Here is a 27,671-nt window from a genome sequence, read left to right on the forward strand (position 1 = left end):
CAAACCACAACTCCCAGCAAAAATAAAACGAAAAATAGTGCTCTCCTTACTCTCTCACACCATGACACGCAAATGCACTCCCGGCCGGAATCGAACCAGCTCCCCGCAGTCCGCGGACGAGAGCGATACACTTCAGGCAGCCCGCCCCCCCCAACAGTACCGTCCTCTCTGTTAAACGCCTGTTAACAAAACGAAGCCACGCCCCCCACCTCTTCAACCAGGGCCGCGCGCGCGCGAGCAATTCTGTCCCTGCCGCGCTGCCGTCGCGCGCGGGGTCAGAGGGCACGGCGGCGTTTGTGGTGACGTGGTTTTCGGCTTTCACCCGGAAAGCCCGGCGTTCGCAGCGCGCGGAGCCGGCGTCGCGTCGGCGCGCTCCGGACTGTCTTGAGGGAGGGGTGGTGGTCACGTTGGCCCCCGCGGAGCCGCTCGCTGTCTGTCTCCGGAGCGGCGGGGAGGATGGTGCGGGGCAGCCCGGGACCCGCCGCGCGCCGCCGCGAGTGAGCAGGGCCAGGCCGCGGGCGTCCGCGGAGCCGCCGGTCTGTGAGGCGGTGAGTCGCGGACAGGGTCGGCGTCGGCATTAGCGGGCTTGGGGGCCGGGGCCCGCGGGCGGGCAGGCCGGGTCGGTGCGGGTCGGTGCTCAGGCTCCTCCGTCCACCTCGGCCCCGCTCACCTCCGTAGGAAGCTGGCCCTGGCCTGCGCCCTCCTCCCCAGGCTTGAGGCCTGCGCCCGGAGCCGGGGCTTATTGTGGTCTGGACGCGGCTGGGTGGAACTGCTAGCGTCCTTTAGAAAAAAAGAAAAAAAAATTCAATTTTGAAAAACTTAGAAATGTGTGTGTGTGTGTGTGTGTGTGTGTGTGTGTCTGTTTGTGCACGTGAGTGCAAGGACCGACGGAATCCACAAGAGGGCGTTGTGTCCCTCGAACTAGAGTTACACGGGCCATTGTTAGCTGCTTGATGATGTGGGTGTTGAGAACCTGGCTCTGGTCCTCTGGAATTGCAGGTGTTCTTAACCCTCGGAGCCATCTCTCCGACCTCCGTGGGTGCGTGTGTGTGTTTTCTGTGTTCCGTTTTAGTTTTTTTGACTTTGGGTGGTGTTGATAGTTGTCCCGTTGGAGAGGAGGTGGGAGGGGGCCACCCAGCTACACCAGCCCAAAACGGAGTAGTGGAATTCTGGGTGTTACAATCATAGGTATATTCGAGACAGGGTCTCATGCTGCCCGGGCTGGCTTGGAATTCCCTATGTAGGCAAGGCTTACTTACCTTCAACTATTGACCTTCCTGTCTCAGATTCACTAGTTCTGAGGTACACGTGTGTGCCACCCTGCCAGGCTTGATAGTGTGGGTAATAACGGTATTGTTTTTGGTTTTAATCTTCTGAGTCCTGGAAATGGGGGTCCCATGCAACCCTGGATAGCTCAAATTCTCTATGCAGGCTGACCTTGGACTCCTGATTCTCTTGTCTCAGACTCTGTAGTGCTGGGATGACAGGTGTGTACCACCATGCTGGTTAAGCTTGGCTAAAAAAAAAAGTTTTTTGAGACAGTCTTGGTGTGTAGTCCAGGCTAGCCTCAAACTCTCAGTATAGCTGGAAGTTGTGACTCTCCTGCCTCAGCCTTGTAAGTGTTGGGGTGATAGGTGTGTGCCACCAGGCCTTGTTCAAAAACAGAGTAGTGGTAGCCTGTGTGGCAAGGCTAGTTGGGGTCAATTCTTATCTGTCCTCATAGTTTAATACGGGAAATCAAGGGGTGATTTCCACATACTGTAAGGCATGCAGCTCCAATTCTCTGGATCCACGTGTGGGTTTAACATTCGGGAAATTAAGCCGAGGCCATGTCACCGCCCTGGAGCTTGTGCTTTCCCAGGCTGTCACTGGCTCCAGTCTTTGCTTTTGTCTCAACATGTTCAAGAGTGCATCGTCTTCTGCTTCGTGCTTCCTTTTGACCCTTCTTCCCTCTCGTGTTTAGTACTCTTCCTCCTTTATGCGTGCATCCGAGAAAACGTGGTCCTGATAGGGGAGGCAGGAGAGTATAGTGTAGGGATGGCGCACCTGCAGGATGTTTCTGTCAGTATGGAAAGTCTGTGGAATTCCAACTATGGGCCAGGCCTGTGGCACAGGCCTGTCATCTTAGACACTGGTGAACTGCCACTGGGGTCCTGGGATCCTAACCAGGTCCCCTGGAAGAGCAGCTGAGCCTTATCTTCAGCACCCCAAAACTTGTTGTTAATTGTGTGTTTATTTCATTTCATTTATTTATTTATTGATTGATTGATTGATTGGTTTTTTTGAGACAGGGTTTCTTTGTGTGACCTGGCTGTCTTGGAACTAACTCTGTCGAATAGGCTGGCCTCAATCAAACTCACAGAGATCACCTGCCTCTGCCTCCCAAGTGCTGGGATTAAAGCCCCCCCCCCCATCCCCCAAGTTTTTCTCTTCTTAATCTCATTTATGAATTCATAGAAAAACTGAGAGTTTTTAAAAGTCCTGATCAGGGGCTGGGGTATAGTTCTGTGATCTAGCATGTGTTTAGCATTTGTAAGACTGGTGTTCACCCCCAAACACCAAAACAAAGCTCTTAGTCTTCAGTCATTCCAAAATTCTTCAAACAGTGAAATTAGCATGAACAAGATTAATCAGATTATTTATGTCAACAGATTAAAAGGCAAATATTGATGGTTTAGACATTATAGATGAGGCATTCATTGAAATGTAGTATTTGGCTGAATTCAATAGATACATAGTAAGCAAGAGGTCTTGGGTTAAATACCCAGAACCAAGGTTGGGGGACGGTGGAAAGAAAGACATGGTAGCATGTCTATAATCTCAGCACTTGGGAGGTAGAGGCAGGAAGCTCAGGGTTCAAGGTCAATTTGGAATATAGGAAACCCTATCTCAGCCCTTTCCCCCATAAAAAAAGAAATAACATAGTGAAAATCTTTCTGTAAACTTAGGAGTAAGTATTTCCTTACCTTTGAGAAGTCTGTTGTAGTTTGGCTTCTGTTGCTGTGATAAATCACCATGAGGAAAGGGTTTCTTCATTTCTCTCTGGTCACACTTCATTGCTTGGGGAAGTCAGGGCAGGATCTAAACAGGGCAGGGACCTAGAAGCAGGAGTTGATGTAGAGGCCATGGAGGAGTGCTGCTTACTGGCTTGCTCTACGTGGCTTGCTAGGTCTGCTTTCTTAGAGCACCCAGGACCACCTGCTGAGGGATGGTACCACCCATAGTGAGCTGGGCCCTCCCACATTAATCACCAACCAAGAAAATGCACCACAGGCTTGCTCACTGGCCAATCTAGTGGGGACATTTTCTCAGTGGAAGGTCCCTCTTTAAAGGACTCCAGCTTGTGTCAAGTTGACATAAAACTAGCCAGCACAGCTTCCCGTCAGAAGCTTATGTTGTGTCCCAGATTTAATAGTGAAGCATTACAAAGCACTTTTGCTAAAGTCTGAGTGAGGCCAGAATTTTATTATAGCTACTACTATTGATATTTCATTTAAGTAGTTAAAAAAAGAAAAAGATAAAAGGATTTGAAAAGAAATATTACTAATGCTCTTGTTCTTGAACAGTGTAACTATCTATATGACATCCAAGAGAGATCACAGACAGCTAAGTTAGAATTTAAAATATTGGAGCAAAGTGTCTAGAACCAAGAGCAGTGGAGGCTATGGCTGTAACTCAGTGGTAGAGCACTTGCTTACCTTTACAAGGCAGATCAGTAGATAAAAGTCTTAATTGCATGAACTAATAATACTAATGTACTGTGTGGGTAAGAGAGTGCCCTGTAGCCTAGCCTGGTCCTATGTGTCTAAGGATAAACTTGAACTCATGATCCTTTTGTCTCTGTGTCTCAAGTGCTGATCTTAAAGGTGTGTGCCGCCATGCCTGGGTCTTGGGACCCAGGGCTTTGTGCATGCCAGGCAAGCACTCTGCCACCTGAGCTAACAGCTCTACCCTTCCCCTCCACTTTTTTTTTTTTTTTTTTAACATATGTCTCAGATTTTCAGGCTGACTCTGCTAGTAGCTGAGGATGAATTTTGATTCCTGATCTTCTACTTCCTGGGGTCACAGGTGTGCACCACCATGCCTGGCTCCTTTTAGTCTTGTAAATGAATTCATTGAGTGGGTATTCCTTAGACTCTGCTTTTTATCTCACAGTACTATTGTATGAAACTAGAGTGAGTGCTCCAGCTCCTGTGTGCAGACAGGCCACCAGTCACGTGCCGAATCTCTTGCAGGTTGCAGCTGATGAGAAGCATGTTCAGCATTAACCCCCTGGAGAACCTGAAGCTGTACATCAGCAGCCGGCCGCCCTTGGTGGTTTTTATGATCAGTGTCAGCGCCATGGCCATTGCCTTCCTCACCCTGGGCTACTTCTTCAAGATCAAGGAGATTAAGTCCCCAGAAATGGCTGAGGTACAGTGTACTCTTCATTTCCACTTGTGCTGGATGGACCTCATAGAGAAGTGGGGCACAGCTCTCTTTGATTTTCAAGGTCTCACTCTGTAGTCCAGTCTGAAATGTACTGTGCATTGGCTGACCTGGAGTTTGATGTGCTCTTCCTCCCTTAGCTTTGTGAATGCTGGGATTATATTGTGTGTGTATCACCACACCTGGAGGGGTTTGTTATTGTTGTTTTGAGACAGGGTCTCATGTGGCATACGCTGGTCTTGAACTCCAGATCCTCTTGTCTCTGCCTCTCAAGTGCGTAGAATACATGCAGCAAAAGATACATAATTATACAGAATTTCCTGCCCTTTTCCCTGTGACTACTTCGTTAGGGAATACCTAATAGTTGTTTTAAATAATAGGAGGTTCATGTAGACTATTGCAGTAGTGAAACAGGTCTATTTGGAAGAGTGTGTTTATATAAAAAACAACCAAGCAAATACCTGAGTCAGAAGAGGCCTGGGTATGGTGGTGTACTCCTGTGATCCAACACTGGGGACCTTGAGGCAGAAGTCTGAGTTCAAGGCTGTCCTGGGCCATGGAGTAAAACCTTATCTCCAGAGAGGAAGAGAGCGCGTGAGTTAGGGAAGTCACCTCTTCTGATAGACATGTTACATTGTTGTTTTGAAATTGTGACTAGGACACTTAAGGACACATACTACCTTTTGGTTTTCTCATTTGTACACATGGTATTTTTAGTAGATAAGGGATCCTATTGACTGACAGACAAGGGCACCAGATAGAAGTGGTCAGAAGGCATGGAGAAGGGGGGTGAGTGAGAACAAGGTATAATGAAATGTGTATGAAGATGCCATGCTGAACCCATAACCCTGGCAGTGGTGGTGCACGCCTTTAGTCCCAGCACTCAGGAGGCAGAGGCAGGTGGATCTCTGTGAGTTCCATGCCAACCTGGGCTACAGAGCTTGTTCCAGAACAGCCAGGGCTGTACAGAGAAACTGTCTCAAAACAAAAAAAGGAGTTCTAAAACCTAAAGAGATTTAAAAAAATTTTTATTTCCAATACAGTTTTTTTTTCTTTTTCTTTTTCTTTCTTTTTTTTTGGTGGGTTTCAAGACAGCCTTTCTCTGTGTAGCTTTTGGAGCCTGTCCTGGAACTCGCTTTGTAGACCAGGGTGGCCATGAACTCACAGAGATCTGCCTGTCTCTGCCTCCCCGTGCTGGGATTAAAGGCTTGAGCAGCCACCATTACCCAGCTATAAATACATAAATCTTAAAAAACGAAACGAAACAAAAAAGCTACTAAATGAGTGTGAATTAGTGATTTAATTAATGTGTCAACCTGTAGCTTGAGTTTTCCTGCCTGGCCCACAGTCAGGACAAATCTCTGTCACCCGCCAGTCCCGCAGCCTCTCAGACCCAACCAGGTAAACACAGAGACTTGTATTGATTACAAACTGTATGGCCGTGGCAGGCTTCTTGCTAACTGTTCTTACAGCTTAAATTAATCCATTTCCATTAATCTATACCTTGCCACATGGCTCGTGGCTTACCGGCATCTTCACATGCTGTTTCTCATCATGGCGGCTGGCAGTGTCTCTGACTCAGCCTTCCACTTCCCAGCTTTATTCTCCTCCTTGTCCCGCCTACACTTCCTGCCTAGCCAATGGCCAATCAGTGTTTTATTTATTGACCAATCAGCAACACATTTGCCATACAGAACATCCCACAGCAGTCAACCGCTTTTTTTTTCAAGATTCCTTTTTGTTTTTGTTTTTGTTTTTTTCTAGACTGGGTTTCTCTGTGTAGCCCTGGCTATCCTGGAATTCACTTTGTAGACCAGGCTGGCCTAGAACTCAGAGATCCACCTGCATGTGCTACCACCACCTGGCTGATAACTTTTTTTAATATTTAGTTGATGTGTATGAGTGTTTGCCTGCATGTAAGTATGTGTACTATGTGCCCAAGGAGAACAAAAGGCATATCGATACTCTGGCACTGGAGTTACACATGGTTGTAAGCCACCATGTGGGTGCTGGGAACCGAACTTGGTTCCTCTATAAGAGCAGCAAGTGTTCTTAACCACTGAGCTATTTCCACAACCCTCACAACCTTTTTAGTTTTGCCTTTATTTTATTTTTTTAAAGATTGATGTGTTTATTATGCATACAGTATTCTGCTTGCATGTATGCCTGCATGCTAGAAGAAGGCACTAGATCTCATTACAGATGGTTTTCAGCCACCATGTGGGTGCTGGGAATTGAACTCAGGACCTCTGGAAGAGCAGCCAGTGCTCTTAACCTCTGAGCCATCTCTTCAGCCCTATTTTGCCTTTATTTACTTTTATTTTATGTGTATAGCCACATTTATATCTACAGCATGTGTGTTCAGGGCCAAAAGAGGGTGTCAGGTCCCTTGGAACTAGAGTTAAGAGTTAGTGCTAACTGCCCTGTGGGTGTTGGGAATCTCTGGCAGGGCCATCTTATCTACTGAGCCATCTCTCCAGCCCCTCAAGATCCCTCTTTAAGTTTGATCTGAGGCTAGTTGGTTTTTCTCTTAAGTATAATCTGCTGGGTTCTCAGATAATGTATAGAGTATGCTGTTCAGGTTTCCAGGGCTAGCATCATTATATCACCCTGTACTGCAGGTGCAGGATGGTGGTGTATTGTGACTTGACGGTCACTCTCAAGTCATCCTTTTCCTCTTGTCCTGTGGTAGCAGTTAAGGATCATGGCAGTTCCTGCATTGGAGATGCTGGGACTCATATCTACCTCTCTGTTTTACTTTGCTGAAGGATTGGAATACTTTTCTGCTGCGCTTTAATGATTTGGACTTGTGTGTATCAGAAAACGAGACACTGAAGCATCTCTCCAATGACACCACCCCCCCTGAGAGCACCATGACCATTGGGCAGGCCAGATCATCCACCCAGCCGCCCCAGGCCCTGGAGGAGTCAGGCCCCATCAATATCTCAGTGGCCATTACCTTGACCCTGGACCCTCTCAAGCCCTTTGGAGGATACTCTCGAAACGTCACACACCTGTACTCTACCGTCCTTGGACATCAGATCGGACTCTCAGGTGTGTGCCAGCTACTTTTCCTTTCAGAGCTCTCAGGCAGCACCTGAGATAGGTTCAGTGTTCTGTGTTTGCGGGTGTTTCTCCTCTTGAGACGTGGACCTCATGAAGTCAAGAAGGAATGGTTGCTGTGCATCTTCACTCAGTCGGGGCTTCAGGAATCATACACAGTCTCTCTCTCTCTCTCTCTCTCTCTCTCTCTCTCTCTCTCTCTCTCTCTCTCTCTCTCTCTTTGGTTTTTCGAGACTGGGTTTCTCTGTGCAGCCCTGGCTGTCCTGGAACTCACTCTGTAGACCAGGCTGGCCTCAAACTCACAGAGATCCACCTGCTTCTGCCTCCTCCTCCCGAGTGCTGGGATTAAAGGTGTGTGCCACCAACTCCTGGCTATACAGTCTCTTACTAAAGGCTCACTGGAGTCAGGACTGATGGGGCCAGGGGTACAGCTCAGTGTTAGAGCACAGGGCTTGTGTGTGTGAGGCCCTGGGTTCCTCTTTAACACTGGGAGAGGGGGAGGAGGAGAAGGAGAGAGAAGCTCAGCCCGCAAGGTCTGTTTCTGGTCTCAGTATAATTGATCTCTGACCAGCATAGGTTTTGTGTGCACAGGTCCATTTATAATTGGTTTTTTTTTATTATTAAAAGCTTCTATTTTGTGTGTTTGGGTGTTTGGCATGGATGTATGTGCACTACGTGTGTTCCTGGTACCTGCAGACTGCAGAAAAGGGTGTTAGATCCTCTGGAACTGGAGTTACAGATGATTGTGAGCTGCATATGAATGCTAAGAACTAAACCCTGGTCCTCTGCAAGAGTACCCAGTGTTCTTCCTTGCTGAGCCATCTCTTCAGCTCTCTATTTGGACCCAAGAGCAGTGTAAGCACATATGAAGATGCTGTGTTAGGTCATGAAGGCATTGGGCCGGGCATGCTGGTACACAGTGATAATCCCAGTATGTGGGAGAGGAAAGCAGCAGGATTGTGAGTTTCAGGCCCTGCCTCAAAAACAAAAACGCTGGTGCACACACCTTTAATCTCAGCACACAAGAAACAGAGACAGGTGGGTCTGTGTAAGTTTGAGGCCACATAGTCTACAGCAAGCTCCAGAACAATGGGCTATATACTGAGACCTTGTCTCAAATAGAACAAAACAAAACACCAAGACAAAACAAAAACCCCAGAGGATTAAAAAAAAAGAAAAAGGCATGGTGGTACTTAAGGTAGAAGCAGGAGGATCGTAAGTTCAAGGTTATCCGTATTGAGTTTGAGGCCAGTGTATGCGACAAGTAAAAACAAAAAGCATCTTAGAAGCTTAAAATTAACTGTATTCTCTACACGGTCTTCCTGTGATAGCTTTGTAGCCACCTGACTGCAGTGGGGTCACATGATGAGTGTCCACTTAAAATATCATGCTAAGTCACTGTGTGCAAAGTCCACCTGTCCAGTCACTGTTAGTGACACACGCAGTAACTAGTGATTTTGTGTTGTGTGTTTCTCCTTGTTTACCGTAAATGAATAAATATGGTGTTAATTGACTATTGATGTTATCACTAAGACTTCCAGTCAGCATCAGGCAAAACTGGTAGTTAAGTCTGGGGAGTCAGGAATTCTACTCAGTTTTTGGACTGGACTGTGTGGGAGTTAGCACCCAAACACCATGTTGCTCAAGACACAAGTGTGTTTACGAACATATAACAGGTGTATTTTGCTGGGGTTTATAACACGTTGCCATTGTTATAATTTTTGTGTGTATGTGTGTATGTACATGAGTTATAGTGAACATATAGAGGTCTGAGGTCATTCCCTGGTGGTTGGTTTTCTGTATGTTTGTAGGATTAATCTTAGGTCACCATTGGGTTTATTTGCTCCTGACCCACTGAGCTGTCAATTTTGGTTATTTTTACTGTTGCTTGTGATGCTGAAATTTGAACCCAGGCTTCACGAATGTGAAAAAAGTGCTCTTTCAGGCCTGAAAAAGAATTTTTTTTATACTTAAAGATTTAAAATTAATTAAGCTGGGTGGTGGTGCATGCCTTTAATCCTAGCACTTGGGAGGCAGAGGCAGATGGATCTCTTGAGTTTGAGGCTCGGCTCATCTACAGAGTGAGTTCCAGGACAGCCAGGGCGGTTACGCAGAAAAACCCTGTGGGGGTGGGGTCAGGGGGGAAAGGGCGCAGGGCAGATTAATTATGTGTGTGGATGTGGATGTATTGCCTGGTGCCATGGAGGCCAGAGGGCACAGGATCCCCTTGGGACTGGTGTTACAGACAGTTGTGCCCTGCCGTGTGGGTGCTGTGAATTGATTCTAAGATCTTACCCCTGAACCATCTCTCCTGCCCTGGGTCTGCCTAGTTTTAAATGCCCACCATTTATTTAGCAATGTGCTAACTCTCAGAAAGAACTAGAAATAGCCTCAGACCAGGTTATTTCACCCTTGGAGATTATACAAGAGGCAAAAAATTACAGGAATTGGGTGGGGGTGTAACTCAGTGGTTAAGGGCTTGTCTAATATGTGTGAATCCTGGGTTCATTGCCAGTACTGAAAAAGATAAGCCAAACAGCAACCAAAGTTTTATGTCTTAGTTACTAGACTATTGGTGTAATTATTAAGGCCACTCCACGTAGTTAAAAGGAGATTTATTTAATGGCGTAACTTACAAATTAAGGGATAGGTAGGTCTCGGGGTCTGGGGAAGGTGTATCACAGTCCAGCAGTGTTCTCTGGAGCTCTGCTTGGTCCACCTCCACTATCCAGGGTCTCCGAACGGAGAGATCTCGGGTTCCCAGGCGCCTCCCTTGGCCCCGCCTTGTAGGCGTGACAGTTGCCAAAGTCTCAATGGGGGTTGGAACTTCCAGATCAAAGCTGGAATGGCTACCCACTACACTAGACAACTAGTTCTATGTTTGCTTGATACAAGCTAGAGTCATCTGAGAAGAAGAAACCTCAATTGAGAAAATGTTCCCACTAGATTGGCCTGTGGGTTTTTTTTTAATTGATGATTGATGTGTGAGGGCATCAGCTTATTGTGGGTGGTGCCATTCCTGGACTGGTAGACCTGGGTTCTATAAGAAAGCAGGCTCGCTGGGAGGAGGGGACTAGACCTACCTGGACTGAGTCTACCTGGTGGACCTCAGTCTGTGGGGAAGGCTTTGCCCTGGAGGAGATGGGAATGGGGGGGGAGTTGGGGGGAAGGTGAGGGGGACGGGAGGGGGGAGAACAAGGGAATCCGTGGCTGATATGTAGAACTGAATTGTATTGCAAAATAAATTAAAATAAATTAAAAAAAAAAAAAAGAAAGCAGGCTGAGTAAGCCATGAGGAGCAAGCCAGTAAGCAACCCCCCTCCATGGCCTCTGCATCTCTTGCTTCCAGGTTCCTGCTGTGCTTGAAGTCCTGCTCTGATTTCACTATGCAATGGAGTGTGGCCTGAGAGATAAACAAACAGACCCTTTCCTCCCCAAGTTACTTTTGTCATAGTCTATTATCACAGCAATAGAAAGCTAACTAAGACAGTTCACTATGAATTAACACTGACCAGATGCTTAAAATGCTATCTAGGGGCTTGTTAAATATATTAGCTACTTTTCTATTCCTGTGATAAAATACCATGATCAGAGCATCTTACAAAAGAAAGCTTAATTGGGCTTAAGGTTCTGGAGGTTTGAGTTTGTGCCAGCTGATGGTGGAGCAAAGGCAGGGCCGCAGGTGGCTGGAGGGGCAGCCGAGAGCTCACACCTGATCCACAAGCAGGAGGCAGAGAGCACCTGGGAGTGCAGGAGGCCCACTCCTGTGACACATCTTCCAACGAGACCATGCCTCCTAACCTTCCCAAATAGTTGTACCAAGTGGGAACTAGTAGTCAACATTTGAGCCTATGGGGACCACCATGTTAAATAATAACGAAAATAAATACCATGAGTATGGCCATACTTGCTTGTATGTGCTAAGCCTGAACACAGTAGCCATGGTGTAGGAGCACTTGAAAGTGGAAGCTGGAAGATTCTGGAAAGGCTTTGTTTATCCTAAGGGCTGGCTGGGCCTTGGAAGGATAACCTTTGGTTCTTTGGTTCCCAAAAGCCTTTGGGTAATGTCCACAAGGTGGTGGACATTACACAATGTCCTGCTGCCTTTGGCTATTAAGAGTTGAAAGTTGGTGTCATGATAGTAAGGGTACAAATCACCCCTGTTTGTTCCAGGAAGCAAGCATACCCTTTTCTCCTGATGACATTAGAACATCTCGATTTAGTGCAGGCTTCACTTTCTAGTCCCAAGACCTTCCCTAAGTCTGTTAGACCTGCTGCTTCCCCCCCCCCCCCCGTGTGTGTGTGTGTGTGTGTGTGTGTGTGTGTGTGTGTGTGTGTATACAGAGATGCTTGAGTCACATTCATGGCATAATGGTAGATTTTGAATGAAGTAATACATTAGTACAAAAAATCACTACATTCAAGTTGCTCAGCTCTGGTCCTGCTTGTGCTCTGGCATGGCTCCCTAGCCCTGACTGAAACACATAGTAGCCTTTTGTGAGCTACTTTGTGGCTGTACTTAGTCAAGCAGGCCTCATTGTCAGCACTGTGGCTCCCAGAAATCCCATAGGGCAGGTGTGCAAGCCAGTGGGTGGCATTGGAGCACCAGGGAACAGTCTGACTTTCTGGGTGTGTCCACCAATAAGCAACTAACTCTTCCACAGGCAGGGAAGCGCACGAGGAGATCAACATCACCTTCACCCTGCCTGCTGCCTGGAATGCCGACGACTGTGCCCTCCATGGCCACTGTGAACAGGTGGTGTTCACAACCTGCATGACCCTCACAGCTGCCCCTGGAGTCTTTCCTGTCACCGTGTAAGTGTCCAAACATTTGTGGAGGCCACGAGGACAACTTGCAGGAGTCAGTTCTCTCCTATTGTGTGGGTCTCAGGGATCGACCTCATTTTGTTAGGCTTGGTGGCAAGCCTTCTGAGCTATTTTGCTGGCTTTCAGGATTATTTAAGTTTAATTTGCAATTCTAACTTCTATATATACAAATGTGCCAAGCTGGGGTTGTAGCTTAGTTGGTAGAATGTTTGCTTAGCATTCATGAAGTCCTGGGTTCCATTTCCAACACAGAATAAATGAGCGTGGTGGAGCACACCTGTAGTCCCTAAGGGTTGGGGTGGGAGGATCAGAAGGTCAAGGTGTCTTCCTCTATACAGTGAGGTCAAGGCTAGCCTGGTGTACATGAGATCCTGTCTCAACGAAACCAAACAAACCAGAAAGCACCTCGGCCCCAGAGCTAGTACTTCAATGAGGTGGTAAAACATGATGCTGTGGCTGCTCTCCAGCTGCTTCTCCTACTAAGAGTCATATTGAAAAAGGAAGAGCCAGGCCCCTGCCAGAGTGATTTGTAATTAAAGCTGCCTAAAGGTAAAGGTTCTGCCTATCTCTGTGACCCAGAAATTAATTTTTGTTTTAGCTTTTTTAAGGATTCACTTTTATTACTTTAAATTGTGTGTATTTGTGGGGAATATGTACATGAGTATAGTTATTTTAGTGTTGGGGGGGATTTGTTTTGAGATGGTCTCATGTAGCCCAGGTTGGTCTCAAACACTACAGCAGAAGTTGGCTTAGAAGGAGATCTTGTCTCGGTCTCTGGGGTTCTGGGATTATAGGTGTGCAACCCCTTGCCTGGCTCCTTATGTGTTTATTCAGAAAAATACAGAACAGTCGGATGTGTTGGTGCACACCTGCAGTTCTAGCATTTGTGGGTCAGCCTCTGCTAGATGGAAAGCCTGTCTCAAAATAGCAAAGCAAAAGACCCTCGAAACATCCTGGTATTTATCCCAGAGAAACATGTAATTGTTCAGAACATCTTATTTCTCCTTTCCTCATGTTGCTCTGTTCAGGGTTGCGGGTGCTGTGTGTGGAGGGAGTCCAAGTAAATGTTTCAGGTCACCGAGTTGGTCTCTTCTCTCCCCTGCAGTCAGCCACCTCACTGTGTCCCTGACACATACAGCAACGCCACACTCTGGTACAAGATCTTCACAACTGCCAGAGATGCCAACACAAAATATGCTCAAGATTACAATCCTTTCTGGTGTTACAAGGGCGCCATCGGAAAAGTCTATCATGCTTTAAATCCCAAACTCACCGTTATTGTTCCAGATGTAAGGGAAACAAGTTCTGTTTATTTGTGTGTCTGTGACTCTCTCTGTGTGTGTGTGTGTGTGTGTACATGCATCCTGGAATTGTGAGTGAGTGTGTGAATGTTTACATCTTGGGTTAGCTCAGCCCTGGCCAGTCAAGGTTTCCACCTGGTTAGTCAGTAGAGCTGTGAAAATCACGGTACCTTTGTGGGAGAGAAAAGCCTTGCTCCTTCACTTTGTGTGTTTCTCAGCAGCAGTTGTATGTTGAGTTCTGTTGCGTTTGTAACCCATAGAGGAGGGTCCCTGTTCTTGTCTGGCCTTACGTGCAGAGTGTCTGCTTAGTTCAGTGTTAGCAATAGCCAGTGCTGTGTAGGGTACAAAAAGGCGGTAGCAGTGCAGGGGGAGAGGCAGATCTTTGCTTTGTTTCTCCCTTTTGACAGGTCTTACTATGTAGCTCAGGCAGGCCTGGAAATTGTGATCCTCTTGCTTCAGCCTCTTGAGTGTGTTTGGCTTGATAGTGGGGCCTGCATAGCATTTAATTTCAGAGGAAAGAGGAAGCAGTCACTGCTGTATTCAGCAGGTAGAGTCTGCCACACTGATGATTTTGTATCCTTGCTTTCCTTCTGCATGGATTTCTTAGTTTTCCTGGGACTTTTCCTTATTTTCATTTCTGTCCAGTTATAAAAGTTGGTCGCCAGGGAGCTCAGGTGTGGTGTGGAAGGGAAGGCTGCATGGTGGGCAGATCAGATTCTAGAACCTTCCCTGCCCTGCCATAGCATTCACCTGTCTCCTCCAGCAGGGCCCTCACTGTCTGTGTCAGGCAACTGTAAAGCAGTCCCTTAAGAAGACTGGAGTGGGGCTGGAGAGATGGCTCAGCGTTTAAGAGCACTTCCAAAGGTTCTGAGTTCAATTCCCAGCAACCACATGGTGGCTCACAATCATCTGTAATGAGATCTGGTGCCCTCTTCTGGCCTGCAGGGATACATATATAAATATAATATATACATATAATGTATACATACTAAATAAATAAATAAATACTCTTTAAAAAAAAAAAGACTGGAGCTAGGGAGATGGCTCAGCAGTTGGGAGTACTTGCTCTTGCAAAGGGACCAGAGTTCACCCACATCAGGCAGTTCACAACACTAGAGGACCTGATGTACTTTCCACAGGCACCTGTACACACATGGCATACATACACCTAAGTAAAAATAAAATCTTAAGGAAAAAAAAAAGACTTGTTTGGCCTGGTATATATCCTGAAGTCCAGGCACTTGGGAGGCTGAGGCAATATGAGTTCCAGGCCAGCGTGTGCTACATAGTGAGTTCTAGGTCAGGCTGTACTCAAGAGTGAGACTGTCTCTAAAGTAAAGACTTACCTGCTCTCTGCTGTGAAAGGTAATGGCAGGTAGCCAGGATCTCTCACACACCCCTCCTACTGTGGTTGCATATCAGTCTCAGCCTGTATCCCTTCCAGCCAGGGACTTAGTGAAAGCAGAGAAGGGATGCTGTCTGCTGGGGAGATGTGCCAGCTGTCTACTGGAGTAGCAGCACAGAGTGGGGACAGCAGACAAGTTGTTTTGTGGGGTCACGAGGACGTGTCCAGAGAAGAGCAGGCAGGCCTCACAGTGGAAGATAGGCTGGTGGGGCTCTGGCAGTGTGGGGGTACAGAAGCCACTGTAGATGAAGTAGTGGTTGCTCCTTAACCAAGGTTGCACAGAAGCTCAAGTCTAACCCTTGTGAGAACTAGTTTGGTAGTTTTGGAGATGAATGGAGAGACTGCCTGTTTAAGCTTAAGAACTAGTATTCGGGGGCTGGAGATGGAGCTGAGTGGTAGAGCATTTGTCTAGTGTGCGTGAGGCCACGGGTTCACTTCCGAGCACTACAAATGAATGAAATTGCTGCAGGCATGGAGGCTGATGTTTGAAAAGTTGTTAGTAATGGACTGCATGTGTCTGGTTTCTTTCCTTTTGTTCATTAGGACGACCGTTCATTAATAAACCTGCATCTCATGCACACCAGTTACTTCCTTTTCGTGATGGTGATAACGATGTTTTGCTACGCAGTTATCAAAGGCAGACCCAGCAAATTGCGTCAGAGCAATCCTGAATTTTGTCCTGAGAAGGTGAGCAGTGGGTGGTCTGTCTGGTTCCTGGTGATAGGCCTTTGTCTAAACAGACAAACAAAAATTTAAAAAGGTCCTGGCGTCATGATAGCTGTTTTGAAATCCCTGTTGGATAGTTCCTGTTCCTGGGTACCTCTCTACCCCTGATCCTTCCGTCAGCACAGGAGTCATGCAGCACAGTGCCTGTCAGGGCAGTTAGCTATGGCCAGGGATGTGGCTTGGTAGTAGAACGCTTGCCTCACATGCATGAAGCCTTAGGTTCAGTCTTCAGCACCGAATAAACCAGATATGGTGGTGCATGCCTGCAATCCCAAGACTTGGGAGGTTGAGGCAGGAGGATCATGAATTTGAAGTCATCTTCAGCTCCATAGTGAGTTTTTGGCCAGCCTAGGTTACAAGAATCCTTGTCTCAAAAAGCAAGTCCAAGCTCAGGAGAAGTCCACACACCTTAAATTCCAGTTCTTAGTGGTCAGAGCAGAGGCAAAGGAGTCAATATGTAAATAAGTCAAAGCCAGCCTCGTCTATATAGAGTGGTCCAGCAAGAGTTACATAGTGAGACCCTGTCTCCAAAATGAATGAATAAATAATAAATAAAAGGTTAACTCTCCCAGCATAGCATAAGTAGTTTGGCAGGTTGGCCACTGCTTACAGACTGAGGTTTTTTTTTTTTTTTTTTTTTCCCCTTTCCTCCCTGAGGTGAGGTGGTTTCCTTAATGTTTTATTAATTCCCTTGCCAAAAGATAATAGATGTTCATGGTCAGCATGACCTTGTGGTATCAGGCTAGGTGCCAGCAGCTCCCTATTTGACTTGATTGCCTGCTTGCTCTCTTCTAGGTGGCTTTGGCTGATGCCTAATCCCATGGCTCCCCATTTTCTGAGAGACCAAGAACCATGATCATTGCCTGCTGAACCGGCCAGGGCCTGGCCACTCTGTGAATACACGATCTTGCAATGTTGGGTTATTCCAGCCAAAGACATTTCAAGTGCCTGTAACTGATTTGTACATATTTATAAACATTGATCTGGAAATTGGTCCTGTGATGCACGTGCTTTGCCCTGGATGCAGCCTGAACCCGTCACCCTCACTCTGGGGGCAGGAGGGCACGGACACGGGGTTCTTCTGTGTAGTGCCGGGAGATGTGGGGATCTTGTCAGAGCTGAGCAGGTCATGTTCCAGTGCCAGTGGGGCCGAGGTTTGCTGTGGTTCTTGTTTCAGCCTGATGTGTTCAGTGTTGGAAGCGGTTTGCACCTTTGTTGGGATGCTGCATTGCAGAAGCCACCATTCCCTCCTGTGGCTCTTAAATGTCCGTGGCTTCATGATCATAGTGACAGCTGTAATACCTTTCTTTTCTGTTTGCTTGCAAGGAAATTCCCCCCCCCTTTTTTTTTAAAGAAAAAATAGTCACATTTTACTATTCCTCTAGTTAGGGTAGACGTGTTTGTCTGTCCTAGCTAAAAGGTTACGCATCTAAAAGTCACTTAGGTAGTAAAGATCAAAGTGTCATTTTCTACACCGGCAGGTAGGAACTGGAGTGCTCTGCTGTTGTCTGCCCCTGGTAGAGAAGTCACTAGCTTCAGAAGTAGCTGTGTAGTAGAGGCCCAGGGAGGGCTAACTTCCACAACGCAGGGCATGTTACTGAAAGAATGAACGGTGGTTTGGTCTAACAGTCACAAACAGGAGGTCTTGCTTGGTGTGTGTGTGTGTGTGTGTGTATGTATGTGTGTATGTATATGTATGTGTGTATGTATGTATGTATGTGTGTTTGTGTGTTTGTTTTTAAGGAGATGTGTTTTCTTTTTAAATTTTTTTTTTTGCATTCATTTTTGTACACCACATATCTTCAGATAGAAAATGGATGTTAGGAGATGTGTAATGTGGAAATGATGCTGGTGAGATCTGAAAGAAGGCATGAGGTTCTGATGCCTATTGACTGAGCAATACCGGAAGCATTTTGATGCTTTTGACCATCTGGTTCCTCTGTCCCTTTGCCCTCTCATATTCCATCTAAAAAAACATCATCTCTTCCACTCCCTATTACTTGTATTTTCAGTTTCTATCAACGCTTTGCCTTAACAACTCTCAAGTTGCAGTGTTCTCTCAATCAGTGTTCCAGACTTGCTGGGTGTGGGGATGCATGCATGTATGCCTAGCACTTTGGAGGCTGAGGCAAGGAATCTCAAGTTCAAGGCCAGCCTGGGCTACATACCGATACTCTATTTCTCAAGCAGGAAGAAATACTTAGGTATGTCAGCACTTTCGTTCCATAACTGTAGGTCTATAGTCTGTCTCAACTGGAGTTAACTTGATGTTTTCTGAAACTTACTGGCCTAGAGAATTTTATCCCAGGCATTCTTTAATGGAAAACAGTAGGGTTTTTTTTGTTTGTTTTTTGTTCTTTTAGTTGAAGATTGTTAATCATTATAGTTATATGATGCATTAGTTTCTTTTTTAAAACCAGTGGTGAGTTGCTTATAAGATGGCTAATGTGGGCCGGGCAGTGGTGGCGCACGCCTTTAATCCCAGCACTCGGGAGGCAGAGGCAGGCGGATCTCTGTGAGTTCGAGGCCAGCCTGGTCTATAGAGATCCAGGACAGGCACCAAAACTACACAGAGAAACCCTGTCTCAAAAAACAAAAAAAACAAACAAAAAGATAGCTAATGTGTGAAGTTCATTTAGTCTTCACTTTAAGTGAGACCCTTGTCAGGCAGGATGAAAAAAAAGCCACGTGACTTGGCTGGTATAACTGTGTCATTGGGACCATCAAGTTTCAGATTAAGCTGAGTAATAAAGCCCAGTGAAGTGGAGTGAAACAGTTGGGAAGTGTCACTTCCACTGGCCTGTGCAGCTCAGCTGTGTTCCTCTTAGTCACCTTGTTAATGACAGGCAGCGGCTGGGATCTGAGGGGTGGGAGGGAGGAATACAACAGGCCTGAGGAGAGGAAGTGCCAAAATGCTTGGGACATGACCTGTCCTGAGGCCAGATAGGAACTTTAAAACCCAGTATTCACCATAGCAGGTAGACAGGCGGAGGATGGCTGGGGAAGGAGGGTGTGGCTGAGTTTAGGGGCCTGGAGACACATCTGCAGGACTTGTTAGTGTTGGGCAAGTGCACACAACTCAGCTGCCCCTTGCTGGTAAACCTCAGGATTGGAACCTTAGGCCGGGCCACTGGAGACCTCCGACCCAGCAGCACTGGCTTACCTCGGGTGTCCTCGACTGGGGTGCAGTCAGAAGTCAGTGACTTCCTGTGAAATGGTTGTTTCAGATCATATTGATCTCTTTCCTTTTGTCCTTTCACCATATGGTATGACTTGAATCAGTTTTGATTCTCTGTGTAAGTTCTCATCATTTGGAACCTGGTGTTTCTGTTGTGTTCTTGGCAGTGCATAGGAACCCAGCCTCCTGTGTTTTGACCCTCCTGCAGGCACTGTGGGACTAGAGGGCAGCAGATCCATCTCCCGTCCCTTGCTGCATGATGGTCACTACTGATCTGTGATGGCGTCCCTCCCTCATTGATTTTCTGTGTTTGAAGTATGTGCATATGTGCTTTACAGAATAAAATATCTGGATTTACTTGGTTTGTTTTCTTTCCTCCAACCTGATAGCAGTTTAAACAAAAAGGAACACTTACAGGCTGTTTTTTGAGTACCACCTGTCATGAGGATGAAGGGTGGACAGTGTTTCCTACTAAGGTGACCTCAACCCATGGATCTTTGTCCAAAGAGTGTAAAACCTTGTACTGTAGGAGAACAAGTGCTCACTGACCTGGCCCAAACTACCAGAGACGACAGTAAGAGCCAGGGCTGTGGCTCAGTGGTAGAGCTCTTGCTAGAACACCCCAGTGAAGGGCTGAGGGCATGGCTAAGCAGTAGGTTTCTGGGTTCTATTCTCAGCACACAGGCTATGCAACCAACAAATCAGTACAGATGGTTAAACATACCCTGGCCTATTAACTAAATCCTTAGTGTGCCCCTCAGCCACCGTTAAGAACAGCAGGCTATGGGCTGGACAACTTGCAGAAGTCAGTGGTTCTCTTCTACCATGTGGGTCCTGGGGATAGGTCATTAGACTTAGGGGTATGGGCCTTTACTGGCCATCTTGCTGGCCTGAGAACCTATTTGAACAAAACAAAACCCAGAAAGAAACACCTTATTTGTGATATCTGGCCTTTGCCTCTGAAAACTAAATTTCTTGTGTTATGTTGGTTGGTTGTAGGTGAACGAACTCTAAAAATAGGGGTTGGGCACAGGCCTATAATTCAGGAGGCCGAGGCAGGAGGATCGACTCTGAATGGGAAGAAAAAAAAATTGAAAACAAACCCAAAAAAACTGTCTCAGATCTTTATTTATATTTAATATTCACTGGTGTTTTGCCTGCCTGTACGTCTGTGTGAGGGTAGCCCTGGAACTGGAGTTATAGACAGGTGTAAACTGCCATGTGGGTGCTGGGATTTGAATCTGAGTCCTCTAGAAGAGCAGGCAGTGCTCTTACCCATCCAGCCATCCCTCCAGCACCCCCCCCCCCCACCCTCCAATTGTGTTTTTGAGATGGAGTTTCTCTGTGTAGCCCTGGCTGTCCTGGGCTCATCTGTAGACCAGGCTGGCCTTTGAAGTCAGATCTGCCTGCCTCTATCTCCCAAGTGCTGGGATTAAAGGCCTTTGATTTCAAGACCCTCAAAACACAAACCAAACCACCCAACAAAAAACCCCAAACTGATGGTTAATACTGTCAAATTGACAGGATCTAGAATTACCATGGGAACAAAGCTCTGGTCACATCTGTGAGAGTCTCTAGATTGGGTTTACTGTATGGGCTGGGGCCCTGACAGAATAAAAGAAAGCTGAGCATCTGAATTCATCTTTTTCCGCTTCCTGACTGCAGATGCAACATGACCTCATGATTCTGCCACCATGCCTGCTCTGCTGTGATGGACTGTCACTCCTCAAACTGAGCTAAAGTAAAACCTTTCTTCCTTAACACGCTTCTGTCAGGCAGTTCATCACATCATCGAGGAAAGTACCTAATACAAAAACCAGACCCAAAAGGAAGCTGTCTAGAAATGCAAGCCAGAGCTTAATAAAAATAGGTTTTATTGATTATGTATCATTTTAGCTATACTAACATATATTATAAACTTTTTAAGAATTAGTATTAATGACTTTATATATTTTACCAAGAATAATCTAAGTCAGTTGTGGTACCATGTTTGTTGAAAATTCAAAATTTCCGTAGTCATTATATGTCTGTATGTAGAGAACCAGGAAGTCTTCTCCAAGCTCACACCCCTGACCTGGACTTCATTATGCAAAAGCACCACATCTTTGTCCCAGCAAACACTCCTCTTTGTCATACAGACCTCTCTCCAGTGATCTATCACATACTAAATCTGCTTTCTTATCCCCCAGCATCTCTGATCTTTCCTGCGGAACTATAAAGGCATAGACAGCAGTGAAGAGCTGTTCTGGACACTGTATTTTGGGTTTGTCATTTTTGCTGGAAACCCCAGTTTACAACAGAAACACCCAGTACGTAGGTAAATGTTTAACACAAGATTGGAAAGTAGCACGTTGCTTGAGCAGGGCTTTTGGCAGGTCACAGAAACAACTGCTGCTGCTGGGGACAAAGTCCTCTGTTGTGCTCCAGCAGAGGAGCTGGAGAGTGTCATGTCATTCGAATTTCTCATCTCCTTCCTCCACGTCTTTCAGACTGAGCACTTCCAGAGAACCCTTGCCTTTGGTTTCCTTTTTTATTAGCTCATCGATTTCTCGGAAGCAGCCTGGGTCGATGAGACATACCTGCAATGATTACGTAGCTGTTTACCAAGGAAGGATGGATAACAGCACAGAATAAACTCAGTTTGAATGCTCAAGGCAGACCTATGGCTGTGTTCTAGGTGTTGCTCACAGTGGAGGCCTGCTAAGCATCTGTTGTTGGCCTTTGGGAAAGGCACTCACCCCTGTCTGAAGACTCATCTGGTCAGTGCTGCAGCTCACAATGAGAGCCAGCATCAGCCTAGTATTAAGACTTTGGGTTCAATAAAAAAAACAAAAACCAAAAACAAAACCCTGGGTTCAATCCCTAGTACCCTCCTATTAAAGACATACCCAGATTCCCCAGCTGTAAAATAAAGGGTTTGTAGCAGACTATGGTCCTCTCCAGGCTGAAATCTAGCATTAGACCAGCAGTTCTCAACCTGTGGGTTGTGAGACCTCTGGTCACCTAAGACCATCAGAAAACAGATATTTACATTATGATGCATAACAGTAACAATTTACAGTTAGGAAGTAGCAACAATAATATGGTTGGGAGTCACCACAACATGAGGAACTGTATGAAAGGGTTGCAGCATTAGAAAGTTGAGAACTACTGCATTAGACCCTCATAGGTCAGTGACAGTCACCTCCACCTGTGAAGCAGACACACTAAGAAGCCATGGTGGGTTCTGAAAAGTTCAGATGTTACAGTGTTGGTATGCTGTTTCTCAGCAACAAATCCTCTCATTGCTAATGCTTAAAACATGTTCTGGCAGAAAGAAAGATGGTAACTTCTAGTCTCAAGTTTACTATGCAGCTGAGGATGACCTTGAATTCACCAGAGTGCTGGGATGACAAGTGTACACTACCTGGCTCCACTTTTATTATTAGTTGTCCCATAATAGAAGACTCAGTGTAAAATATATCTTACTACTTAAAAGAAAATGAACACAACCAACATAATTCTAGTATGAATAACTTGAGCAAATAAAATTGTGTGTGTACTTAACTGCAGTATCCTGTTTACACCTTGACATGTTAGCCTAGCCTGCAACTTCTTAATATTGTTACATGGTTTGAATATGAAACGTTCCCAACAGGCCCATGTTTTATCTCCGGTTGGTGGTACTAATTTGCCAAGTCTGGAAACTTGAGGAGGTGAGGTCTACATGGAGGAAGTAGATGTCTGGGGGCCTGTCTCTACAGGGTACACCTGGTCTCTGTTTCCCTGCTTCCCTCTCTTTCCTGTTCTGCCTGTGTGTATGAGGCCAAGCAGTCATGGACTGAACCTTCTCAGACTGAGCCAAATACACCTCATGTCCTTATTCTGTTCTCTCAAGTCTTTGGGTCACAGCTAGGCAAAAGTAAGAAATGCAGCACTTAGGATCAGAAACTAAGCTTTTCTGGTAGAATGAAGCCAAGAATTGACGTTCTAATCTCGGGGCCCAGGGTGCACCACTGGCTCCCCACCGCCGTCATCTTACTATCTCCAGCTGCTGGCTGTAGTCCTCACTCTCCACGACCTTCATCAGCGGCTTCAGCTTCTCCTTCAGCTTCTTGCCCTCATTCAAGGGCAGGATGAAGCGCAGCCGCATGTGGGCACGCTCGATCTTCATCTTCTCTTTTAACTGCTTTATCACTTCCAAAGCCTGTCACGACACAACGGAGAGTGCTTATTATTTAGATGCGTGCTGCACTGACTTGTATGTCGACGCGAACATAGCTACATTATGCCAGTGGGCTCATGGCCAGGACACAGGCAATCCTAGAAAAGCCTAGAGAAGTGAGATCATGGAGATAAAGTAACTCTGCTTTGGAAGGAAGCACCGTCGAAGGCTGGGAATGTTCCGAGGACACCAAAGAGCGCTCACCTGCTGCTTTGTGCTCTTGTTGGGTTTGACCGAGTAGTGGATGTCCTTCATGGCTCTCTCGATGAGGATAACCGTGTAGGGCCTTTTTGTTTCTGGGTTCACACATTTGTCTGCCACAATGGTTGCAATATCCCTAAACATCTGCTCCAGCTGTGTGTGCCGTTCTTTATCTGACACTTGAACTTCTCCTTTAGTCAGAATCTAAAAATGGCAGAACATAGAGAAAGCCCCCATCAGTTTTAGTGATCTTTCTCTACTGCACAGAATTAGATAGCAGGGAGGAAAGGAAGTTTTATTCTCTGCAGCTGCTCATGTGGAACCATCTGCTGCTAAATCCAGCACTGGATTATAAGCAGCTCCAAGATCCCGCTTGTGGGCCAGCTAGAGAGAGGGGAGAAAAATCCATCTAGAGCAGCAGTTCTTAATCTGTGGGTTGCAACCTCACATAAAATACCCTGTATATCAGAAAATTTTTTTTCTTTTTTTTTTTTTTTGGTTTTTCGAGACAGGGTTTCTTTGTGTAGCTTTGCACCTTTCCTGGAACTCGCTTTGTAGACCAGAATGGCCTCGAACTCACAGAGATCTGCCTGCCTCTGCCTCCCGAGTGCTAGGATTAAAGGTGTGCGCCACCACTGCCTGGCACATCAGACTTTTTCTTTTTAAATACAGGTTTCTCTTTGTAGCCTTGGCTGTCCTGGAACTTACTGTGTAGACCAGGCTGGCCTTGAACTCACAGAGATCCACCTGCCTCTGCCTCCTGAGTACTGAGGTTAAAAGGGTGCACTACCACCGTCCGGCACATTATGATTCTTAACAGTAGCAAAATTGCAGTTTTGAAGTAAAAAGGAAACAGTTTTATGGTTGGGGGTTCGCCACAACATGAGGAATTGTATTAAAGGGTCACAGCATCAGGAACCACTATTCTAGAGGCATCACATACCCGCCCCTCCCCCCCCCCAAAAAAGGACCTGGGTTCAGTCCTTAGAACCACCACAAACAAACAAACAAACAAAAAACCCAAAAAACAAACCACAGGTAGGTTTGAGTTCGAGGCCAGCCTGGTGAGCATAGCAAATTCCAGGCCAGCCAGAGCTGCACAGTGAGTCTGGGGTGGGGTGGGGCAGGAAGCACAGTAATGTAAAAAGATGTGATTTATTAGAAAAGTTAATTTCTAAAGTTTGATTTAAAAAAATCCAAAAAAAAAAAAATAAAAAATAAAAAATAAAAAAATACAGAAGCTGCATGTGGTGGTTTCCTTTGTCTCCAAAAAAAAAAAAAAAAAAAAAAATGATCAAACAAAAAAACTTCCAGGTCGGCTACTTGGCTCTTCGTTAGGATGGAGAACTAGGCAGTCATGTGGCTCCTAAGGAGGCTGAAGCTGGGGTCCACTGTCAAGGCCTTAGAATGCAAATTGCAAGTTTCCGTGCCCCACCAGCCTTACCTAAAACTGGCAGAAATGCTTTGAGAACCATCAGCAGAGTTACAGAAAAGCCACTGAAGATTAAGAGACCCCTCAGACAACCAACTTTCACTGTGAAAAAGATCACGGAAGACTGTGAAGGCACAAAGCAGGGCTCCTGCATCCAAGGATGCCAGTCCAGAAACAGAAAGTTCTTCCCTGTCTATCCTCTACATTTTGAGAGTTTTGACCTGCCTGAAGAGGACCAGACTGCACCCCTCCCCTTGAATGGGGTAACCCTCACCATCCTGAACCAGGTGAGAGGACTTGAGAAGCTGCGGCACATGCACCCTCTTTGCCTCTGAAGAGGCCCTTTCCACCATGGCAAGCTATTTCATTGCTGTCTCCTTCCAGAATTCTCCCTGCCACCTGTTTGTTGCAATACAGCTATTTCAACTTCTTAGTCCTCTTGGTTTATGTTGTTTCAATAAAGCTGTGTATGCATGGCAAGCAGATGCCTACTAATACTGTAACTGGTATTTCCTGGAATTAAAGCAACAGAAATTGAAAATTTGTGTTAAAGTGATACTGGAGGAGCTGGAGAGAAGGCACAGTGGAGTGCTTGCTGCTCTTCTTGAGGATCCCAGTTCAATTCCCAGCACCCACACCAGGGTCTCACAAACACTTATAACTCCAGATCCAGGGGATCCAATGCCGTTTTCTGGTCTCTGCAGGCACCTTGCACAAATGCGCACACTCGCTTACGATACACATACATAAAAGATAAACCAGCTGGGCATGATGGTGCACAACTTTAATTCTAGCACTCAGGAGGCAGAGGCAGGTGGATTACTGTGAGTTTGAGGCCAGCTTGGTCTATATAATGAGTTCTAGGCCAGCCAGAGTTACAGAGTGATACACCCCCCCCCCACAATGTTATACTGGAGCTGAGTGTGGTGGCCTGATGCAGGAGGATCAGAAGTTCCAGTCCAGCATAGCTATCCAATTGAGTTTGATGTCAGCTTGCACTACACAGTGAGACCCTGTCTCAAAAAAACAGCAACATACAAACAAACACCGTACTAAACTCCCAAATCTTCCAACAACATAAACTGGAAAAAAAAAAAAAGCTAAAACAACAAACAAAAACTCATCAAGGAAGAACAGAGGTCCTGATGTTGCCTATGAACATGGGAATGTGCTATGTTGCAATTGGCAGAACCTACCTGTTTACAGATTTCAGTCTGGTCATCTGTCCCAAATGCACTGATGAGGTCCTCCTTCTTGGCGACCTGACCTTTGGAAACATTTACAAACACTGAGTGGGTCTGCAGAACTTCATCAAGGTCTTTTTCCCTTGAAAGGGCAGGAGAGAAAGTCCCATGTGAATTCACTGGACAGTTGGAAATCCTTTCACACAAAATTCAACAAGATAAATGGCAAATGTTGCTCGTCTGCAATCCCAGCCCTTTAGGAGGTGGCGGCAGAAACTGGGAGTTCAAGGACAGCCTCAGCTATATAGTGTTCTGTGCTACCTTGTCTCAAAAAAACCAAAACCAAAAGAAGAGAAACTCAACTTTTTTTTTTCTCTCTCTCTCCCGGCTTCCCCAAGGTGTCTACCTGGCAGGAACAATCTCAGACTCAGGACAGTATCTGTAATCTTTCACTTAATCACGGAGAAAAAAAAAAAAACCGCAAAAACACGTCAGGAAACTGAGGGTGTGGCAGGGTGTGGTGCTGAGGGCTTCCATCCTGGAATTCCGTCCCTAGATGGCAGTAGTGAAGACACTACGCACTTGGATAAACCTGGGGATTCTGAGGGGTGTGTATGTGACATCGGCTGTACTAATTTCAGTATTTGTAGGATCAGCTTCCCGATTACTATTCCAGGAAAATGGCCATAGTGTTTCTTTTCTTTGTGATCGTATTTGGAGTATATCGGATTCCCGTCTTAATCATTTATCCGAGAAGCTCCCCTAATTCCGGGGCTTCTTGGCTGCAGCTTTGTTGTCTAAGGAGACAGACAGACAGACAGACAGACAGACACACACACACACACACACACACACGTTCCAGGTTGTCCTGGAACTCACAGCAATCCTCCTGCCTCAGTCTCCTGAGCGCTGGGATTACAGGCCTAGGCCACCAGGCCCAGCTAGGACGGAGTTTCTAGTTGGCAGTTTCTGACACCAACAAAATGCCAAACCAGAAGCCAGTTCGAATCAAGCAAACGAGGCCTGAAAGGTACCCATAGCTCTCAGGGGCCGCGGTTAGAGAGGCCAGGCCTCCGGGTAGCCCGACCGCAGGCCTCCGGGCACAGGATCACTCACACGCCACTCCGCCAGCCGACGACCTTGTTTTTATAGCAGGCGATTTCGAAGCGCTTCCCTGCCCGCTTCATCCGCACCACGGCCACATTGGTCAGTCGGATCTGGTTGGTCGGGGTGAAGATCGACATGGCGGCTGCTCACAGACTTCGGGCTCTCCAAGTGCTCGGCTGTAACGACCCCGCGGCGCGTGGAACCCCGGAGGGTTAGGCTCTCCGCTGACCGACGCCTCAGCAGGAGTCCCTACGCACCCGCCTGCCCTACTGCGCCTGCGTCAGGCGGTGCACTAATGGGGCAAAGGCTAAGAAAGCATCTACGCCTGCGCAGTGAGGCTTCTACGCCATCTATCTCCGCCCTCAAAGGAAGGCGTCCTTCGATGACGTCATTCGCGGGCGCCCGCAACTCCTATTGGCGGGTGAGTAATGTTTATTGACCCGGTGGAAACGTGGTGTTCTAGTTCAATAGTTCTGCAGAATTCAGGAGCTGCAATCATTTTAACCTTTTGTTTGTTTGTTTGTTTTTGTTTTTCAAGACAGGCTTTCTCTGTGTAGTTTTGCGCCTTTCCTGGAACTCGCTTTGGAGACCAGACTGGTCTCGAACTCACAGAGA

General features: G+C 46.4%; 2 protein-coding genes across 2 annotated transcripts; one reads left to right on the forward strand and one right to left on the reverse strand.

Annotated features, from left to right (window-relative positions):
* The first annotated feature begins 302 nt into the window (after positions 1–302).
* On the forward strand, positions 303–19,285 carry Tmem248 (transmembrane protein 248). The gene is made up of 7 exons (XM_052755575.1): positions 303–548; positions 4,236–4,413; positions 7,197–7,482; positions 12,156–12,306; positions 13,424–13,607; positions 15,568–15,711; positions 16,546–19,285. The coding sequence occupies exons 2-7, from the start codon at positions 4,246–4,248 to the stop codon at positions 16,564–16,566; spliced, it is 954 nt and encodes a 317-aa protein (XP_052611535.1). The 5' UTR covers positions 303–548; positions 4,236–4,245; the 3' UTR covers positions 16,567–19,285.
* Positions 19,286–20,038: 753 nt separating this feature from the next.
* On the reverse strand, positions 20,039–27,341 carry Sbds (SBDS ribosome maturation factor). The gene is made up of 5 exons (XM_052755576.1): positions 27,066–27,341; positions 25,962–26,091; positions 23,337–23,537; positions 22,950–23,114; positions 20,039–21,507 (listed from the first exon to the last, which is right to left on the reverse strand). Exons 1-5 carry the CDS (start codon positions 27,191–27,193, stop codon positions 21,379–21,381), a joined length of 753 nt encoding a protein of 250 aa, XP_052611536.1. The 5' UTR covers positions 27,194–27,341; the 3' UTR covers positions 20,039–21,378.
* Positions 27,342–27,671: the final 330 nt, after the last annotated feature.

Source organism: Peromyscus californicus, unplaced genomic scaffold (genome assembly GCF_007827085.1).
Source record: "Peromyscus californicus insignis strain IS unplaced genomic scaffold, ASM782708v3 Scaffold_2__1_contigs__length_46816999, whole genome shotgun sequence".
In the NCBI taxonomy this organism is placed as follows: Eukaryota; Metazoa; Chordata; class Mammalia; order Rodentia; family Cricetidae; genus Peromyscus; species Peromyscus californicus.

What these genes read in the sequence shown, in the direction of transcription:
- Tmem248 (XM_052755575.1), top strand. Translation starts at nt 4,246, where the DNA reads ATGAGAAGCATGTTCAGCATTAACCCCCTGGAGAACCTGAAGCTGTAC. An exon ending in GGAGTCTTTCCTGTCACCGT is followed by an intron (nt 12,307 to 13,423) that starts GTAAGTGTCCAA and finishes TCTCCCCTGCAG; the next exon opens with TCAGCCACCTCACTGTGTCC. An exon ending in CTGAATTTTGTCCTGAGAAG is followed by an intron (nt 15,712 to 16,545) that starts GTGAGCAGTGGG and finishes GCTCTCTTCTAG; the next exon opens with GTGGCTTTGGCTGATGCCTA.
- Sbds (XM_052755576.1), bottom strand. Translation starts at nt 27,193, where the DNA reads ATGTCGATCTTCACCCCGACCAACCAGATCCGACTGACCAATGTGGCC. An exon ending in GTCGGCTGGCGGAGTGGCGT is followed by an intron (nt 26,092 to 27,065) that starts GTGAGTGATCCT and finishes TGCCCTTTCAAG; the next exon opens with GGAAAAAGACCTTGATGAAG. An exon ending in AGACTGAAATCTGTAAACAG is followed by an intron (nt 23,538 to 25,961) that starts GTAGGTTCTGCC and finishes TGCCATTTTTAG; the next exon opens with ATTCTGACTAAAGGAGAAGT.